The sequence below is a fragment of the Brassica napus genome, chromosome A6 (assembly GCF_020379485.1).
Source record: "Brassica napus cultivar Da-Ae chromosome A6, Da-Ae, whole genome shotgun sequence".
NCBI lineage: Eukaryota > Viridiplantae > Streptophyta > Magnoliopsida > Brassicales > Brassicaceae > Brassica > Brassica napus.
In genome coordinates this window covers 17,840,262-17,860,972 of record NC_063439.1, presented here as the reverse complement: position 1 = coordinate 17,860,972, position 20,711 = coordinate 17,840,262, and the positions used below count along the sequence as shown (strand labels likewise).

Sequence of the window (20,711 nt, the reverse complement as noted above, 5' to 3'; positions counted from 1 at the left end):
AGTAAAAGAGAAACATAAAATTTTGTTAAAAGACTAATTTTTATTGATGATATTAATACTCATGAATATATTCGATATGAACAAGAAAGAATTGTACAAAAAAAGACATCAAAAACAACAACAACAACAACCATCTTTATTTACAAAAAAAAGAGACAATATTTGAAATTTTTGAAGGTTCCGGATCAAACTTACCTGACTATTAGTGTTATTGTAATATTTAAATTTGTGTAATTGTTATAGCTTCGTGTAATTTTTAAAAGCTTTTTTGTTAAGTTTCTTTTGTATATTATTGTTGTCTAAATCTAATTTAAAATATTTTAAATCATATTTTAAAGTTTTATTTAATTTTATGTGTAAAACTTAAATTCTGTAAACAAAATTTAAAATATTTATGAGATATAATTTTTTAAGGATTAAAGCAATAAACGAGAAAATGTTTATGGATCATGAATGTGATGTGTATTGTAGGAACCAAAATGCAAATAAAATATGAAGTTTTGAGTAGTGAAACTTCAAATACAGATCATTTGAAGTTTTAAAGTTCTTTTTTGGAAAGCAATAAACTTCATATTTGAAGTTATAGAGTTTCTTTTGGAGATGCTCTTAACGCACTTTTTGTATATGTATCTAGAATCATTCGAAATACACAAAGTAATAGAATCTTTGTAATCTTGATATATACTAGATCATGATCCGTGCTGCTACGAAACGCGGATTGCGTTTAGTTATAATACAACGTTAATATGAGTTTGTGTTTTGAATTCTTTTGTACATTATTTTGTTACGTAATTTTAAAAAATTATTACAGAATTTATCGATTATTTTAGTAGAAATTATGGAACGGTTAGTGAGAGTAGAATTTATGTAGAAATAGTTGATTATAAAAATCAAGAGATTTTCTAAATTTGTAAAGAATTTTAAAGAGCTTTTCGTATTTAAAAAAAATAAAAGTTTTTTAGTATAATGATTTTAAGAATCTAGAGAATATATGCAAGATTTTTGAATTGTTTTTTAAGAATAAAATTGTCTAAAATTCAAGTACCAAAACCCTAGATTTGATGGAATTATAAAATCGTTAAATAATCATAAAACCAATAATACTAGATTTTAATAAGAAAGTAAAAATTAATTAACCAATAAAAGTAGAATTTGGGAATTTTAACAATTATTACAAATTCACATCCCATTTCCACCCCCTATGTAGGTATACTCTTATGTTCCAACATTAAAATTATATTATTTGTGTATTTTCATAGCATTACAATTGTTGACCAAGTGAAAAAAGATAAACTTGACAATTTTTTTTGATGAAATTTCAAATTTATTGATAATAAACAAAGAATAGGAATTTACATGATGAATTGCACTTAACTAGCTACCTTCTAAGCGGTAATTTAAATGAAAAAACCTATGAATGAATTAAACAAAACTGAAATTCAGCTTGTGACTTCAAACCAACGCCACACCAGACCTTCCAACTTGCTCTCATACAAATATTTAAGAGATAAGATTTTGTTTCTCATAGTTTTATAATCTGATGTGCTAGTTTTTCCATCGATATCCAAGCTTTGTCATGCCTTCGTGCGTTTCTCTCTTGCCATATATGGTATATAGTCATTTGAAAAGCCATTCTCTCCAAAACTTTATCTAGATTAGAGCCACGACCACACTGCATCCTTGTAACAGTGTTTTGCCAATCGAAAATTATCCGGCTAAGAAGTCTCCCTGTTACTCGAATCCAAACCATGTAACTGTAAGGACAAGCGAAAAACAAGTTACTTTATCAGATTTAAAAAAACATTTGAATTCGTGAACCAGTTACTTTATAAACCTATCGATATTATGTATATTTTGTCCTAACATGATTATTTCGATTTGGATTTTAAATAATAGGGATGTCATAATGTTAACTCTCGTGTATTATAAATATGACATAATCTATTGAACCCTACATATTTTCATACTGCTTTAACATAATGTTCTTGCATACTACTGATGTTTAACATGTTATTTCTAAAATAGGTAGTCCACGATTCCAACCCCATACAATAACAATAGTAGAAATTAAAGGGAGGGAGTAATAACTAAATAAGGGTGGGTTTAACTATATATTAGAAAAGTATATTTATTTTTAAAATTTACAAAAACCAGTTGGGTCCAAAAAAATGATTATGTTTTAACAAGAGAGATTGCTACTGAATATTTTAAATTTAGAACATTAGATGCTATATTTTTCAAAACTGAAAGATATATATTAATATTTTCCCCAAAGAGCATCATTACAAGACCTTACAAACTCGAGTATAGCAAAAGATAGGTACAATAATGAATTTGGTAGATTTAATTATTCAGACGACATAACCAAGCTGCGCGCGCAACTGCAGATCCTTTCGTCGTTACCACTGCACCCAAGTTAATCCGAGTAAGAGCCAAAAGCATCCCACTCTCCTCATAGTCGAAGATTCCATAGTCTATGAAGCGCAAAAAGAAAAGAAATCCAATAACCATACCTGATGGCTACGATGACCAAAGCGCAAACCATATCCTTTCAAGCGACATAAAAGAACAAAGAACAAAAATCGGGCCTGAGACCACGACTGCTTGAAAAACCAGAGTAGGCTCTTGAGACATACAATAGGAACAGTGAACAACACTGCCAAGGGAGACAAATGATCAACCAATATACTGGGTTATGTTTACATGCCAAAAGGAGTCACAGAGGAGAGTCTGAAAACTAAAAACGTTCGAAGTTACCAAATCTTTGTCTCGCTTCCAAGATTCAAAAGACGATGAATTTCACCAAGACTGAAGATTGCTCCGGTGACAAACAGAAAAAGTTGACATAATAAGAACCAAGAGCAAGACTCCAAAAAACTTTGCCAAGTATCAGTGGAGATCTTGAACCAAACCGAGTAGAGGAGGACATAGGAAAGATAGACCACTGAGACCGCGTCGAGATTGAAAGAATCTATATTAACTAGGTGAAATTCTGCACCTTTTATAGACTAATATATATATCCAATTTTATGTTAATTTATAAATTTTGTATTTAAATCTAAAATATTTAATTAGATAAAATATTCAATTAATTATTTTATTAAATAATTTATTAGTGTTTTTAACCAATTTTTGATTGCTTGTTGGGTGACTTTATTTTTCTCACTATCTATGTATAATTATTCTTTTCGAAAGTATAATTTTACGTTTGATTGAGTTAATGGATTGACTTTAGTGAAATTTAATTTAAGATTGAAAAGTGATGATGTTTTTATAATTATGATTGGTTTAGCTTTAGTTCAGTAGTTTTAAAATTTACTTTTGTTTAGATAGTGTTCTTAAGAATATTTAGATGTTAGATCTTTCAAAAATTCAAGATTTATTATTCAGTGATTCTTCTTTTCATCTTTGTTATAAATAAGTTCTAACAATAAAATAGGTGGTGCTCTAAAATGTAGTTTGAAATTTTTCTATGGCAACACAACATAAATAATTAATACATTGGTATTTAAAAATCTTTTATTTATTTTTACACTAAACCACATAAAAGCCTCATAGTAATCATAGATCATAATATCCATTTCAAACATGTTTCCTCTTAAAAATATTTCATTGAAAGAAAATATTATTTTTCCTGAGAGCTTATGTACGTACTGTTTATCATTAATTAATTATATTGAATATAATGACAAATATACATATATAATCCTTAAAAATTGGTTATTAAGATTAATTACTTAGAATATTGTTTATAAAAATTCCTGACTCATTCTAAGTTAACATCCACTAATTAATTATATTGAATATAATGATATATATATATATATATATATATATATATATATATATATATATATATATATATATATATAAAGATAATTACTAAAAACATTTTTTAAATTAATGATTCAGAAAGTTGTTTTTTAAAGCTAATTTATCATCCTAAAATTATGAAGAACTTGACAAATTAGAAAAATCATTTAAAATTAATGACTCATCATAAGTTAATATCCATTAATTAATTATATTAAATATAATGACAGATATTTTATGGAGATAATTACGAAAATATTTATTAAAATTAATGATTAATTTTTTCTTATTAAAGCTAATGATTCAGTCTAAGATTATAGATAATTTGAATTATCAGCAAAATTACTTCTCAAATAATATAATAGATTGTGTAAATAATGTACAATGCAATCTGCCTTATATACATGAGCTTTAGGTGTTAGCTAATAACAATTGATTCCTAAAACATTGGATCTTGACTACGTAATATACGGAGATCACAATCATATCTCCAACATGTCCCACAAGATAGAGTGTCCGAAGTAACTCCAATCTTGTTTTGTAGTTCTAAGAAGCGCACACATAACTGTAGTTTTTTCAGAGCATCAGCTAGTTGATCACGTGTGTTGACATGAGATACTTCTAGAGCACCTTTTTGGACTTGTCCACGTACGAAGTGATAGTCAATAGCAATGTTCTTCATCCGCGAGTGAAAAACATGATTTGCGCATAAGAAAGTGGCACCAACATTATCACAGGGTAGTAGAGAATATAAAGGCAGTCCAATTCCAAGTTCTCTAAGGAGAGTGCAGATCCATGTAATTTCCAAGGTAGCATTAGCAACAGCTCAGCCTTTGCTTCAATAAAAGTTGCTTCAATAAAAGAACGAGCTACCCCGTTCTGTTCCTTTGAAGCCCATGATATCAGATGATGTCCAAGGTAAATGATGTAGGAGTTTGTTGAGACAAAATCATATGAGTCGCCCGCTCCATCTACATTTGAGTATCAATGGAGAACCAGTTTGTTAGTAGCAAAGAAGAAGATGCCAAGGGTGGGCATGCCAGCTAGATATCTCAATATGCGTTTGGCTACTTGCCAGTGATCATCGATAGGTTTATGCATGGACTGAGAGAGCTTGTTGACTGCATAAGCGATGTCAAGTCTGGTGAATAGAAGATACTGAGGGATTCCAATGAGTTTTCTGAAATATGACGGGCCAGAAAGCATTGTTCCAAAGAAAAGATGCCACATGCGTCGTTACTGGTTTGGCATTCGTTATATTATACTTTTGCAGTAGATCGAGTATGTATTTTCGTTGGCTGAGATGAAGACATTTCGATGTCTGGTGAACTTTGACTCCAAGAAAATAATTTAGATCCTCATCATCGTTAACTGATAACTAATCAGTTAGTAATTAAAGGATCCGCTTAATTCCGGATGCAGTATTTCCTGTGACTAATATACCATCTACGTAGATGAGGAGATAGATGATTTCTGTACCCCAGTTTAGAACGAAGAGTGAAGTATCAGCTAAGAGTTGCAGAATCTGAGACTCAACAAAAAGTTACAAAGCTTTGTGTACCACGCGCTATGAGCTTGTTTGAGTCTGTATATGTAAAACCCCTCACGAGCGGATAGGACTTTGGTCGAGAAAAATCCCGCTCGACCAGTTTGGAGTTGGTTGGACCATAATTAAAAATTGACCCGGTGAATTAATGTCCCGAAGGGACTGTCTTGTGGCCGAAAGATATTTCCTTGATAGTTATGGCCGAGTGTTAATTATTTATGGTCAGGTTTTATTTAAGTTGGACGAGTTTATACAAAACCAAGATGAGAACCGATGGACGTGAAAACTTAATAGAGAACTGGTCGGGAATACTTTCAGCTGCTTGCAGCTTTCTACATGTGAGGGAAAGGAGAACTGCTTGGCTGTTGAGAGTGATGAAGCAGCTCACCACATGTCTCTCTCAGCCTTGCCTTGTGTAAAGAGAAAACCCTGACCTGAAGCAACTTATTATCATCTCTCCTCCTGGACGTCCTGTTAGACAGTCTGGTCATGGGTGATTTAATTTTCATCATCTTACTTCAGTCTGGTCATGTGAGACAGCATAAGGTTAAGAGATTTCTCAACTTAAAGAAGAATCCAACCGAGTTTATCAAGCTGTGAGTTGATTGGGTCAGAAGGCTGAGACACCTTGCTGTACCAGTCCGCTCCAACCATTTTGATTTCTTACCCCTTGTTGGTGTAGGACAATGGTAGGATCAACCGGATCCTTATTGGTTGTCGTTTTGAATCTGAAGTGTACGGGAAGTGGAGTGTGATTAGCTTAAACTTGAGTCTAGTCTTCCTTAGCCAATCTCATATAATCAAAGCAGAGTCTAGATAGATGGTTGATGAGCAGTGAATGAATATTTTTTTATTGAACGTACTGAATGTAGATGATTGATAGGTTTTGTCTCTTGATCAATATTGAATTGGTGAGGTGTTTATTTAATATAAGCACTTAATAAATATTTATGAATGGTCGTATAGGTTTATTCCGAACCTTAGTACTTTTTCTCAGGTATTAATATATATGTATATTATTAATATATGAGTATAAATATGTGAAGTCTTATTGTATACTCATTCTTCCGAAATTTACCGCGATACAGAACAAGGTAACGAAGACACGATGATGGGGTCGCACCCTGGAGGCCGTGTAACTGCATATGCAGCGTTAGATGTTCGATATTGGAATATCTAATGGAGATGGTGGTTATATTTATTTCCCTCTAAGCTCAGTTAGCCTTGGTGGTTTTCCGAGTTTAGTATATATATATATATAATAAGTATGAGTGAATAGCGGGTGTCGTAGAGGTGATCTTTAAGATAAGATTAACGTCGATGGAATGATAGGTCTTATATATGTTTTTTTATTAGTTATGGAATATATTTCCAGTACATACAAATGGAGTTGATTGCTCGAGATATTATTAATATACGTTGGGGTGTGGGACTATGCTCACTAAGTAAACTAGTTACTCATGACACATTTGTGATACATGTAACCAATTGGCGGGATACCTTACTCTAGGACCGGAAGGAACAATATTTTCCAGCGGTAGTTTTATTATCCTTGCAAAGTCTTTTTGATATTTCTTATGTATAAGATTTGTTGACCGAAAACCTCGAGGTTAATTTATAACAAAATTTGTAAGATGCTTTTGAACGATATATAAAGAATGTTTTTACAGTACGGTTTCCATATGATATTAGTCCATGTTCGGACGAACTAACAATCATATATTGGTTTTTTCGGGTTGAGAAGCCTAGAGTGATATACGATTGGAGCATTGGTGTTCTTTGGTTGTTGGTCTAAGGCAATCAGATGTATTTTTAGAACCTCGGATCGATCATCGAGGAACATGAACATCGACCGTTTCATTTCGGGTCATCTACGATCAGAGGTGTCACAATATATCTCTTTCTTCAGTTTGCAAACATAATTTGGTATGTCAGTGTCAATGAAACCTAGAGGATGCTCCATATATACATTTTATGTCTAGGTTCTTTGAAGAAAAGCGTTGTTAACATCAAGTTATTGAATTGCTTAAAACGGCATCAAGAGCAAGGCGGAGAGTCATAGTCTTTATTATTGGACTAAATATTTCAGTGTTATCTCGTCCAAACTCCTGATTGTAACCTTTCGCAACAAGTCTAGATTTGCAATGCTTGTGAGTTCCAATTGTATGAAATTTGTTCTTGTAGATCGATCTGCAACCAACTACATTAAGATGTGGTTGTCTTGGTACAAGATCAATGGTATGGTTGGGAGAAAGTGCATCCATTTTTGTAGACATTTACTCACACCACATTTTGTTCTTTCAAAGCTTGAGTAATGGTATTAGGTTATGTCGGGATGATCGGTGATAGAGCCGCCGCATAGTTGTATTTAGGATTTGTTTTGCTGATCTGATTTTTTCTTTTAGTGAGCATATGATGCTGATTAATTTGCGCTGGAGGTTGCAATGTTGAGTCCGTTGATTTTGTTGCAGTTAATGTTTGTTGATCACTAACAGCAGTGTTGTGAGATGAAGAAGCCGAATGTGGCTGTGTTGTATCAGTTGGTGAAGATGACGAGGTGGTCTGAGTTATCGGCGTTGTTGCAGATGTGTTGATGGGGCTTTAGTTGATGAGTGCCAGTGAAGTTTCTTGTACTTGCATATGAGAATTCAAGTTTGTTGGTTCCGTTTGATGTACGAGTGGATGGTGAGGTTTTGGTGTTAGGAGTGGTTGCGGATTAGGTATTATGATGACCAATGGTGATGGTATGGGCATGGAAGTATCAGTTGGGTTTTGTGAGGAAGGTTGATGAGCATAGATGTTTTGAGTGGAAAGGCTTTTTCGTCGAATCTCACATGTCGAGAGACATAGATTCGTCTGGTATTTGGTTGTAGATATAAGTTTCCACTTTGAGTTGGTGAATAATCGAAGAAGATGCATGGGATTGACCTCTCTTCCATCTTATGAGCATTGTATGGGCTTAGCCAAGGGAAACAAACACAACCATAGACTCGGATTTTGTTGTAGTTGTGTTGCGTTCCAAATATCTTCTGAAAGAAAGAGTCCATTTTGAGAATCGGGGTTGGTAGACAGTTGATAAGGTAAGGGGATGTTGTAGGGTCCAGTATAAGTGAGACATCACACCATGAGTGAGAAGTGTAAGGCCGGTTTCCTCTACATGTCTGTGTTTTCTCTCTGAAATATCGTTTTGCTTAGGTGTTTGAGGTGAAGATGTCAAATGACAGATGTCGGCTTATATTAGAACCATTTGTGGAACTACAAACTCTCCTCTGTTATCACTGTATAACGCTTCAATCTTGATGTTAAAGTGCCAGGGATTTGAATGTCTTGAATGTGTCACAAACATGTGACTTTTATTTTATTGGATATATACTGGGTACAATGATCAATAAGTACGATGTAATACTTGTATCCGTCAGCTGAGATGTTAGGAGAGCTTAGAAGGTATGTGTATATATATTGTAGGGAACGAGATGATGTAATAAATTTTTGGGAAAAAGATAATTTTTGTGTTTTGTTGATAGCATAACCTGAGTATATAGAGTTGTGAGTTACATATTACACAAAAAATAAGGAAAAACTGGAAACAATGGTTTTAAGAATAGAAGCAGAGGGATGTTCTAGGCAAAACTGTCAATCATGCATGGTTATTTTTGGTGTGGTTGAGGCAAAGAAACACTAAATGGTAGAAGGTTGAGCTGACCACTCATACAACTCATCCTTGGTCTTGTCTTGGATTAACGGAACCGCCGAGTTGAGATCCTTCTCCTAAAGGTGAGCATAGTAAAATTCAACCAAAAATTTATTAGCATTATATATGCGATAGACAGTGATAATGTTCTTTTTAATGTTTGGAATGTACAAAAAAATATCGAGGATCAAGTTTCGAGTTTGAGAACAAAGAGAAAGAGAATTGGTGTGGATGATTGACAAACCAGTTCCATATCCAATGGGAATCAAGTCTTTGCCATTGTTAGCTTGATGAAGCGCCATGTTGTTTAGATCGCTAGTGAGGTGATGAATTTCTCCAAAGCCATCATCCATGCATTTGTTGAGTTATGAGACGCAACCACCATATTAGATTTTGGCTGCCATGGATGAAACGAAGATGAATTTTAGCTAGAACTGTTTTGTTGTAGCAGCTGAGGACATCGTTTGGGCTATGGCCAAAAATGCTACATATTTGACATCATCTCTGATGGCCTTTATATTGAAGATTTTCTTGCTTGGCTGAGTTGTTGTTAATGTCTTGTTGTGACTTGTTAGTGCTTCATTTTTTTTTATTGTTATTGCAATACTGTTTGTTCTGGTACTGCTTTAGACGAGTTGTTGCCATGGCAGTTGATATCACTCAAATTACTCTAAGGAATTAATTAATCTCTCAAATAAGAGGTTCGGATGTAGTACTTAGGGATCGAATCCATAGAGACTCTAGGATTACACAATAGATTATGGTCTTGAAATAAATCTAGATTAAATGGTTTATAAGTTTTAAAGCAGTTAATGGAGTGGTGAGCAAGTATATAGCTCGATTGATTTGTTTTGAGGTTGTTAACAGTTGGGAGAAATAGCTAGATTCAGATATATTCTCAGCTATGATAAGTAAAACTTAATTTGGGGTTTTAAAGGTTTATAGATATTAATCATTCTTGAATTCAAACTTTAGATATAATCAAACTTATTATCTAATCTGGATCTCGGATTTCAACTCTCGTATGTTAATCACGAGAAAGTGTCGATCGATAATTCTTTATTAATATCGATCGATGCACCTTTCAAAATATCGATCGACAGGGCTATCGGTGCGTCGATCGATACTTCTTCCAGAAAGCTTTACGGATAGGTTTGATCTAAATTCTCTAACTCACTAGACTAACTCTCGTCTGTATCTAGTCAGTTAGATCATACTAGTTATTTCCAGGTATTGAGTTAAGCAATAGCTTGATCCCAATTAATCCTAAGATCTAAGTTTAAAGGGTGATCAATCCTAAACTTAGCTTTAAGCATAACTAGATGAAATAATTATATTTCCAAACACCCTAAAAATTGTTGTTGTCAGTAATACATTTATCAATCTATTGAGAAACTTAAATCTAACAATAAGGATTACTCAGACATATTCATGGAACACATAGTTATGATGGTCTGAATAATACTTAAATAAAATGAGTAAATATAGTAAGCAACAAAATGAATAAAAGCAAGGGAGTTCAAGATCTTCTTTGTTTTGCAGTGTTGATATCTCTCTCCAATTCTAAGCTCTCTCCTTTCAATGGTGGCTTCTTCCTTCCTCCAAACTAGGTCCAAAAAGGTCTCTAGGCAAGTCCGCCTCTAAAATGATACAAAACCCTAATAAATAGCTTAACAGGCGGCCATGGACTTAAAATGTAACTATTGAAACTTTTATGAAACTTTAATTCTTCTAATTTGTTATTAACTCTCGGGTGGCTTCGCCGTCGATCGATATGAGGAGTTCACTATCGATCGATATTCCTTGGTAACTATTGGTCGATATTCTGACAAATAATCGGCCATCCACCAAAGCTCAAAACGTCTCCAAATAGCTTCAAATACATCACTTTCTTCTAGTTAGTACTTGAACCTGTAATTACTCTAAATAGATTCTATATAGTAATAATATATCTTAAAACACTCATAAACCATGGTTAAAATTGGGTAAAATACATGGTCTATCAGCAGTGATCGAAACAAAGCTTGAAGCAGGAACAAACAATGTCAGCAACTTTGCTTCTTTGTTTGGTGAGTTTCTCATGAATCTCAACAACAGAGGGTGAGGTATCACGACCCTTAACTTTCTGAGCCACAAATTTATAATCCTCAGCGACTCCATCAATGATGTACTCAATTTTGTCTTCATGGTCTAACGGTTTACCTAGGAGCGCTAGTTGGTTAAAGCGACTAGTGAAACCCCTCAAGTAATCATTAATATTTTTGTCACATTTGGTATAGTGCTTGAGCTGCAATCGCAGTTGTTGGATATGGCCTTGGCTTGCAGTTGCATACGTAGCACTGAGCGATTTCCAAACATCATCAGATGTTTTGGTATTGGTGACAAGAGTTTGGATTTATGGTGAAAGTGTTCTAATGAGACAATTGTAGATTAGACGGTCTTGATGTCTCCATTTTATGTAGTTTAGGTTCAGTGTTTTTTAGTTGTCGAAGGTGAGAGTCTATTCTGGTACAGACAGAGATCCATTGATGCAACCAACGAGATCGTAGCTGTCGAGTAGAGTATGGATTTGAAGGCTCCATGTCATGAATTTGGTGGAGTTGAGTTTTGCTATGTTAACCATGTTGACGTTGAGAAGAGATGATTGAGTAGCATTGTGAGTTTCAGCATTAGCAACAATGGTGATTAGGCGAGAAAGAAGAAGAATAAGAGAGGAGATGGCGGCCATAGAAATATTAGGGTTACCAATGTGTTCTGATACCATGTAAAAAATCTATATTTATTGTATAAATAATGGACAAATGCAATAAACTTTATATACATTAGCCTTATGTGTTAGCTATAACAATAGTTTCCTAAACCAGGGGATCGTGATATTGACTACGGATAGATGACCAACACAAGTAACATACCTTCACTTCTCAATGAGCTTGCGACCACATCACCAACATGGGAAGGAAAACCGCACACCTAGACACGCATCCGAGTTGAAGAAACTTTCTGAGCTCTCCAAGCATTGATTAGAGGCAGAAGTGCACCGAAACTCCAAGATAAACGCCACCAAACCACAAACTTAAGCCACAACACATCCATACCCGAATCAGATATATTGAAAGACCACACACCAGATCTGACGAAGAAGCTATCCTACCACCGCCCACTCGCTGATGCCTCACGAAGGAGGACCAGAAATGAAAATTTCCCTTTTCTTATTCTAAATGCTGACTCCACCGAGAGCCAGCACTGCACCTCTGTGCCCAGACTCCATAACTAATAGAAACATAAGATTGTCTCAGAGCCTACCCGTGAATGAAACCTTAATCAGATGTTTCTCCAGAAGCACAACCTCGAGAAAGACGATAGAAAAGAATTGACATCGAGGAAGCAGAAGACAGATGAACAAAAAATACGATAGACGGATGTTTTGGTGCCAGCATGTGCGCTCACACAGTAGCTGACGCCGAAAAAAATCAACTTTAAATTTTAGGATGCGAGAGAGGGTTCACTAATCTTTTCTTTTTGTCAAAAATGCACTAATTGATATTTAAAACATTAAATTATGCTTACATTGTTAGAGACATGGGAGTCTATCACGCTGTTTCTTGTTCTTAAGTTATGTACCAATCTCGATTCTCAAACTGCGAGTTGATGTGTCCTAATTATTACTCTTTTTCAAGTGGAGATTTCAACATATTATATTTTTTTTCCTCAAATGGTTATTTTATTACTCAGACTTGAGGTGGTCTAGGGAACCAAACCGAAATAGAACAACCAATATAGTACAAGTCCATGTGAAAAGAACGTGCTATCTTAGCTAATGAATCAGAAAATACATTTTCAGAACAAGGGAAATAAAAAAATCGAGAACTTAGTGAATATACTCTTTAGCTTCAACAGCTCCTTTAGCTTAGTAGAAAAGTTAGGTCATGCTTCGGAGTCTTGAATCATTGAGACCAGATCCTAAAATCGGTGCAAAAAGTCTGACACGTCGAATGTGTTAGCATGCACTCCATTGTCCATGAAAAGGCCTCGAGTTCCGAGTAAAGTGGTGAGATTCTTCGCAGCTGGTTCCTTGCTCCCAAAAGTTGAGTTACTCATAAGGAATTTGTCTATGTCTATCCATAACCACTAAAGAGTGCGTCATGTGTCCATGATCATCAATCTATCATACATCTTTCAGTGATTAGTGCTTGTTCTGGACATTGTAGTTCCGTCGGATCCTCCTGTTTACGATTCGCATCAAACCAAGCATGGCATTCTGACTCAGCATACCAGACAGTTTTCAATGGGTCCATGTCCATCCCTTTAAACAATTTGTTATTTCTTGCTTTCCAAATATACATATGATCCAAGGGTATGAATCTTTATCTAGCTCAGGATCTTCAATATCGTTCTTCCGCCAAAATAAATAATCCATATTCGTGAAATGACTTGCACTAGAAAACACTAAGGACAGAGTTGGGGTTGCTACATGTGTCCATATCTGTAGAATTGGGAGACATTCAAAGATAGCATGGTTTATAGTTTCATCCTTTGCTCCACATCTAAGACAATGATTGTCACATCGCATATGATTATGTGTCAATTTGCTTGTCACTGCTAGTTATCCAGGTATCGTTTTTCAAATATTATGTTTTATTTTTGGTGGAGTTTATATCTTCCAAGCAAAGGCTTGAAATTTTGTGATACTAAGTTCTATATGTGCCTCTATTGTATTCCTATTGAGCAGGTTCCTAACTACCCAATATCCTTACTTAACAGTGCACATCTCATTTTTTGTATAGCTCCAACAATATTAATACCAATAGTATCTTTAGGCCATCTCCAACCCAACTCCAAAACACTATTTTAGTGTGACTTTCACATTATTTTAGTGTAACATATCCAGTCCAACACTAAAAATTACATCATTTTAGTGTGATACTATATATTTACATCAATTTTCTTTTTGAACTGAAAAAAGTTAAACCTGAGTCTATTAAAGACACAGACCTAACCTCTGGATGGGAAGTGCAGCCCACGGATAGACCCTCTCCCGGATATTCAAATGAGCAATAGCCCATATCTGTATAGATGACCAGAAAAATGCGAGTTAGTTTCACATAGCAGGTGGATCCAACCTGAAATGTGGTGACATTCCAAACCCTTCCCCTTACCACTCGACCACAAGCTCCCAGTCAAGTGGTAAGGGGAAGGGTTTGGGATGTCATCACATTTCAGGTTCGATCCACCTGCTATGCGAAACTAAGTCACATTTTCCTGGTCACCTATACGGATATGGACTATTACTTTTCAGCCCATTTGAATATCTGGGGGAGGGTCTATCCGTGGGCTGCACCTCCCACACTAAATTTGGTATGAAATTATAGTATTGCACTAAATAGTGTAACTTTTAGTGTTGGATTGGAGAAGTTTAGTGTAAAAATCACACTAAAATAGTATTTTGGAGTTAGGTTGGAAATGAAAAAGTTTTTAGTGTTGATATCACACTAAAATAGTGTAATCTTAACACTATAATAGTGTTATAGGTCGAAGATCTCTTAATATATTATATTTATTTAAAACTATATACTTCACATGTTTCATATTAGATGATGTTTTATATCAATGTACATATAAAATAAGAAGTAAGAGTATGTTTTACTCAAGAATAATATTTAAATATAATGTTTTTAATTGTAAATATAAATGTAAATGTTAAAAATATAATTGGTTATACAGTTTTTTTTATAAATATAAAATTATTTAGATATGTTGAAAACATCATCTATTATGAAATAATAAAAAATCATTTCAAAAAATAAAAAATCATTTCAAACGTACATTTTGACCCGGATGGAATAGAACATTTTACAAAATTAATATATAAACTCGATTCGACGTTGTGTGGTACAACAAAGATGCGGCGCTTATATTTGAAACGTACGTTGACCCTAATCTCGTCCTCTTGGGGTCATTGTAACTTTGCTTTTCTGAGTTGGAACCATGTATGTTGACAATACATTTTTTCTAATTTTGTTTAGGCATTCATTTCGTTCTTTTACTTGCCAACAAAAATGTTTGGTTTCATTGACTCTCTTATTTAAATTTGTGCGTTATATAAAAAATGTTTGGTGATATGCCGTTTGCTCGTTTATATACAAATTTACTGAACTAGTGTACATTGTATAATGTTACATTCTTATTTTTGTGTTTCTTGTCTTGATTACCACATGCCACGATCTATTATTCTAATCTCGGTCATTTTAATAGTCTCTTCACTTTCACGAAACATGACCGACAAGTTTAAAGATAAATTATTAGACATTGACCCACAGAGAAACGCTTGCCGTGATTTGTTAATTATTACACCAAAACGGCCAAAGTTGATGTTAGATATGAAAACGACAAATGTTTTCCGATAGAGGTAGACCAAATTCTGAACCGAACCGAGTTAAGTTGAGTTCACTATGCGCTTGGGCTTGAGTATAATCAGAATCAGTTTCCGTTTTGCGGTCTTCTCCGGTTTACAAATATGTATTCAAATCAAAGTACTCAAATAAACTAATGTCATCAATCAATAAAAACAATATTTGTCGGCAAGAAGTTGGAGTATGTGACACGTCATGCGGCATAACTCGTGGTTTGAAGAAGCATGGCCACAAAGCTCACATGACGCTTAGCTAATACTTTCAACATCGCACAGTTCACTCTAATCTGTCACCTACACGTAAACATCACCGTTTCGGTGCATCTTCCGCCTTTGTATTCCGTTACAAATTTTAATCGTAACGCTTTAAATTTTTAAAAACAGAGATATCGGTGATTTTTTAAGGTGATGTTTCTAAACATACTGCATATGGAGTATATTTTAGTGTGATTTTTTTCCTTTTCTGCGGAAGGAAAACGTGGTTGAGAGGCAACTAATAGTTAGTTTCTGACACAACCTATGTTAATAAATAGAAAAATATAATCTAAGATAATAGTTTCTGTTTCTACAAGGACACGTTGTCTGTAACGGCTGAGTTCCAAGTGTTCAGTATTCACCGGCTCTTGTGGTCTTCCCTTGTCGGTTGCCGGCATAGACGGTTAATCTCACAGGCACGTGTCCATGTCCTTCCACTCCGTAATGCTTCCAACACCTTGATAAAATTAATATTACCAGTGTACTAATCAGGACCTCCATCTTCTAAAACTTTAGTATTATCACCCAAAGTTTTAATTGTTTATTTAGACCCAATCTGACAACAAAATTGACATCTTTATACATCTATTCTTACCAAAATCATGGAGCTTAACACAATGGTCTACTGCGCAAACAGCATAATTTATGTTCTGCAAATGTCAATGGTTATTTGTGACAATTAAATCATGTTTTGTAGTCGTTAATTTAATGATATATTTCAATCATTAGCAATAAAATTTCAAACATTAAATTGTTAGGTAGAGGATTCGAATTACCAGATCTGCGTAAAAATCATGATTTGATCGAGGATGAATAATGGAAATAAAATTCATTATTATTACACTTATCTTTCAACGATGTAGGGAGAGTTTACAAACTCGTGAAAGTTTTGAGATAAAATCGTGAACCGTGAGATAGTTTGGTAGCAGCCGAAGCGAATTAAATATAGTTTCCATTTTTTTTATTACAGAACATTTAAAAAAGGTAAAGGAAACAGAATCTCCTTGTTTCTCGAGCACTCTTAAAACTCTTCTCTCTACTTAGCTTTACGCCATCAACGAGAACCACATAAAGAACGTCTCTCCTTTCCCGGAGATTTTAGCTTCGTCTTCGCAACGTATCCAATATTTCCGGCGACGGAATCTCTCCCTTCTCCCTCCTAATTGATAACTATGCTCCCCGTCTCAAATCCAACCAGTCCTGAACGCCTCCTTAAGAAATCGAGAACACCAGACAAAACCACCACCGACACTGATCAGAAAATCTCCTTCAACTCTGTCGGAAACTCGTCCGCTAACCGCTCTGCCTCCCGGAGCCACTGTACATGGCTCATCCTCTCTCTCCTCTGTCTCCAGCTCCTCCTCTTCCTCACTCTCCGCTCCATCGCTTTCCCCAGCCGTCGCTCCCCTGAAAACTTCCCATCCCCCGCCGTCTCCGTCTCCGTCTCCTCCATCGAGTCTCTCTTCACCTCAGATGAGCCTCACTTAACCTCGGACGAGTCTCTACCCACCCGAACCCGCTCCGAACCCGACGACTCAGGGCGATGCGAAACGGGTCGGGTATTCGTCTACGACATGCCGAAGATCTTCAACGAAGTGATCCTGCAAGAGTGCGACAATCTCAACCCGTGGAGCTCTCGCTGCGACGCGCTTTCCAACGACGGCTTCGGCAAAGAAGCGACGTCGTTGAAAGGCGTGATCCCTGACGATTTGGTTCCTTCATGGTTCTGGACTGATCAGTTCGTCTCCGAGATCATCTTCCACAACCGGATCCTCAACCACCGTTGCCGGACTTATGATCCGGAGTCCGCGACGGCGTTCTACATCCCGTTCTACGCTGGACTCGCTGTCGGTCAATATTTATGGTCTAATTACGCGGCGGCTGATCGCGACCGTCATTGTAAGATGATGACTGAGTGGGTCAGGGAACAACCTTATTGGAATAGATCCAACGGATGGGATCATTTCATTACCATGGGTCGCATCACATGGGATTTTCGCAGAACCAAAGACGAAGATTGGGGATCTAACTGTATCTACATCCCGGGGATGCGTAACATCACGCGCCTTCTCATTGAGCGTAACTCTTGGGACCATTTCGACGTCGGTGTACCGTACCCCACCGGATTCCACCCTCGATCTGACTCCGACGTCGTGAAATGGCAGGATTTCGTCAGGAATCGCCATCGCAAGACGCTGTTCTGTTTCGCCGGAGCGCCACGCGCCGGGATTCAGAACGATTTTAGAGGAATGCTTCTCGATCACTGCAAGGAGTCGCAAGGAGCTTGCCGGACGGTGGATTGCACCGGAGGAAAATGCTCGAATGGCTCGTCGGCGATCTTGGAGACGTTTCTCGGCTCTGATTTTTGCCTTCAGCCACGTGGAGATAGCTTCACGCGCCGCTCGATTTTCGATTGCATGTTAGCCGGTTCTATTCCGGTTTTCTTTTGGCGTAGAACCGCTTACATGCAGTATCAGTGGTTTTTACCGAAGGAGCTGGGTAGCTACTCGGTTTACATAGACCGGAATGAGGTGAAAAACGGGACGACATCTATAAAGGAAGTGTTGGAACGGTTCAGCAAAGAAGATGTGCGGAGAATGCGGGAAAAAGTGATCGAGTTGATACCGAATTTGGTGTACGCAAAGTCTCTGAACGGATTAGAGACTTTCAAAGATGCTTTCGATGTGGCCTTAGATGGAGTATTTAGGAGATTCAAGGAGCAAGAGAATTGGTACAAATGGAGATGAGGAGGAGGAGGGAGATGGTTCGATAAATGATTATTTATTTATTAAATAAGGGTTTTTTGGAAAATTTAGCTCCAGTAAAGTTTTATGATTACACTGTAAATTTATGATTTTTATTTGAGAGATGAATAAGTTGGTTGGTTAGTTGAGTTTTGTTATTTACACTTGATGGAGTCGTCAAGGAAGTTGTGCTATGTGTGGAGTTTCTCATTTTATATTATTCTCTTTTGGAGATAACGAGTATGGTGGCCTTACGGGTTAGATGTTGATGGTTCTTGAATATTTAATACATCTGTAATCTTTTGGGCTAGTTAGGTAGGTGGGAAGTGAAATAAATGGACCAAAGGCCCGCAATTCCGCACGTAGATTAAAATAATTCGATTGTACCATGATGATAAAAAATGAGAGGGGAGGTAGGTAGAAGTCGAAATTTTGGGGTTGGGTTTGATAATAGTATAATACCCTCCTCGTTTCATAACCGCTAGAAGCAGCGTCAGCCGGCAATAAAAGGTAGACGCTGCCGGCAATAAAAGGTAACGCGATGGACACCAAAATAATAGAATCAAAAGTTGAAATAGACGCTAAAGAATTACGGAAACAAAAAAGTGGAACGCCGGTAACGTCATTAATTTCAGCGTCTCTTTCATTCACCATTTATTGCCGCTGAGACTCGAACGGTTAATTTATTGACGCCGACGCTGAGTCTAGCGGTTATGAAACGAACATGAGTAATAGCGAAAGACTCGTGACGCTTTGATGATCGTAGAAAGATTGGAAAAAATGTGAGATCTCCAAGAAATCAAATATGTATTATTAGATAAGATAACTATCTCTGAATAGTTAAGATATTATTCTCCTATATTTATGTAAGATACAAGAGTATATTCTGATATTTCTCAACAACTTTATACTATATATTGTGAAGAGTAATATACGTACATTCCAAGGGAAATGATTCACTTTCATGGTATCAGAGGGTTCTAGCGATCCAGAACCACTTTAATTCTCTGCGCCTCTCTTTTCTTCTTCTTCTCTTTCCGCAAAACCTCTTCTTTCACTTCTAATTTCTTCTATATATTCTCTATCATGGCTGCTGCTCCCGCACAACTCGAACGTGCCTACGGAGTTACCAACATCAAAAACCAAATTCCCTTTGTCTTGGACATTGAAGATGGCAACCATGATCTAACCCAATACCAGCACATGCTGTTCTTGTCGCAAGCAAGCTATGCTGCAGAGATAATCCAACGGGCTAGAATGTCTGAATGCAAGCCATGCTCGACCCCGGTGGACTTGAAATCAAAGCTTGCAGTAGATACATGCAAGCCAGTTGCGAATGCGACAGAGTATCGAAGTCTTGCTTGTGCATTGCAGTACTTAACTTTTACACGACCCGAATATCTCCTATGCCGTACAACAAATCTGCCTCTTCATGCATGCACCGTGTGAGCCTCATTTACATGCCCTTAAGCGTATAATAAGATACCTTCAAGGCACCAAAACAATGGGTCTCCAACTCCTCAAGAAACAGAGCATGGCTCTCACAACTTATACGGATGCGGACGGGACAGGTTGTCCTACAACAAGAAGGTCAACCTCTAGATTCTGTATATACATGGAAGATAACCTAATCTCATGGTCAGCAAAGCAGCAACCATCGGTATCGCGTTCGAGTGCGGAAGCTGAATATAAAGGAGTTGTGAATGTCGTTGCAGAAGCTTGTTGGTTAAGGAACCTTCTTCTCGAAATGGGAAAACCACTTTGTCAGGCCACTGTTGTCTATTGTGATAATGTGAGGACCGTCTAACTATCTTGAAACCCCGTTCAACACCAGCGGACAAAGCTGTTGAAATAGACATCCACTTTGTGAGAGAAATAATTCTTATGGGAGAGGTCCGAGTATTTCACATTCCTTCAACACTTCAGTATGCTGACATTTTAACCAAAGGTCTTCCATCTTCATTGTTCATAAGCTTCAGATCCAGTCTTGGCGTGCGTGCAACTGCGGAAGGGTATTACATAAGATAACTATATCTGAATAGTTAAGATATTATTCTCTTATATTTCTGTAAGATATGAGAGTATATTCTGATATCTCTCAACAACTTTGTACTATATATTGTGAAGGATAATATACGTACATTTCAAGGGAAACAATTCACTTTCATGTATATCAGGCAAAGAAAGTGGATCCATTTGTATGGCTTAATTGATCGTCTCTTGTTTTTTTTTTTTTACGAATGTGAAGACGAC

At 36.2% G+C, this 20,711-nt stretch overlaps 1 protein-coding gene across 1 annotated transcript; it reads left to right on the top strand.

Annotated features, from left to right (window-relative positions):
• Positions 1-16,655: 16,655 nt before the first annotated feature.
• On the top strand, positions 16,656-18,695 carry LOC106350353 (xyloglucan galactosyltransferase XLT2-like). The gene has a single exon (XM_022688475.2). The coding sequence runs from the start codon at positions 16,887-16,889 to the stop codon at positions 18,459-18,461; it is 1,575 nt and encodes a 524-aa protein (XP_022544196.2). The 5' UTR covers positions 16,656-16,886; the 3' UTR covers positions 18,462-18,695.
• Positions 18,696-20,711: the final 2,016 nt, after the last annotated feature.

Excerpts from the sequence above, each read along its gene's own strand:
- LOC106350353 (XM_022688475.2), top strand. The coding sequence starts at position 16,887 with ATGCTCCCCGTCTCAAATCCAACCAGTCCTGAACGCCTCCTTAAGAAA.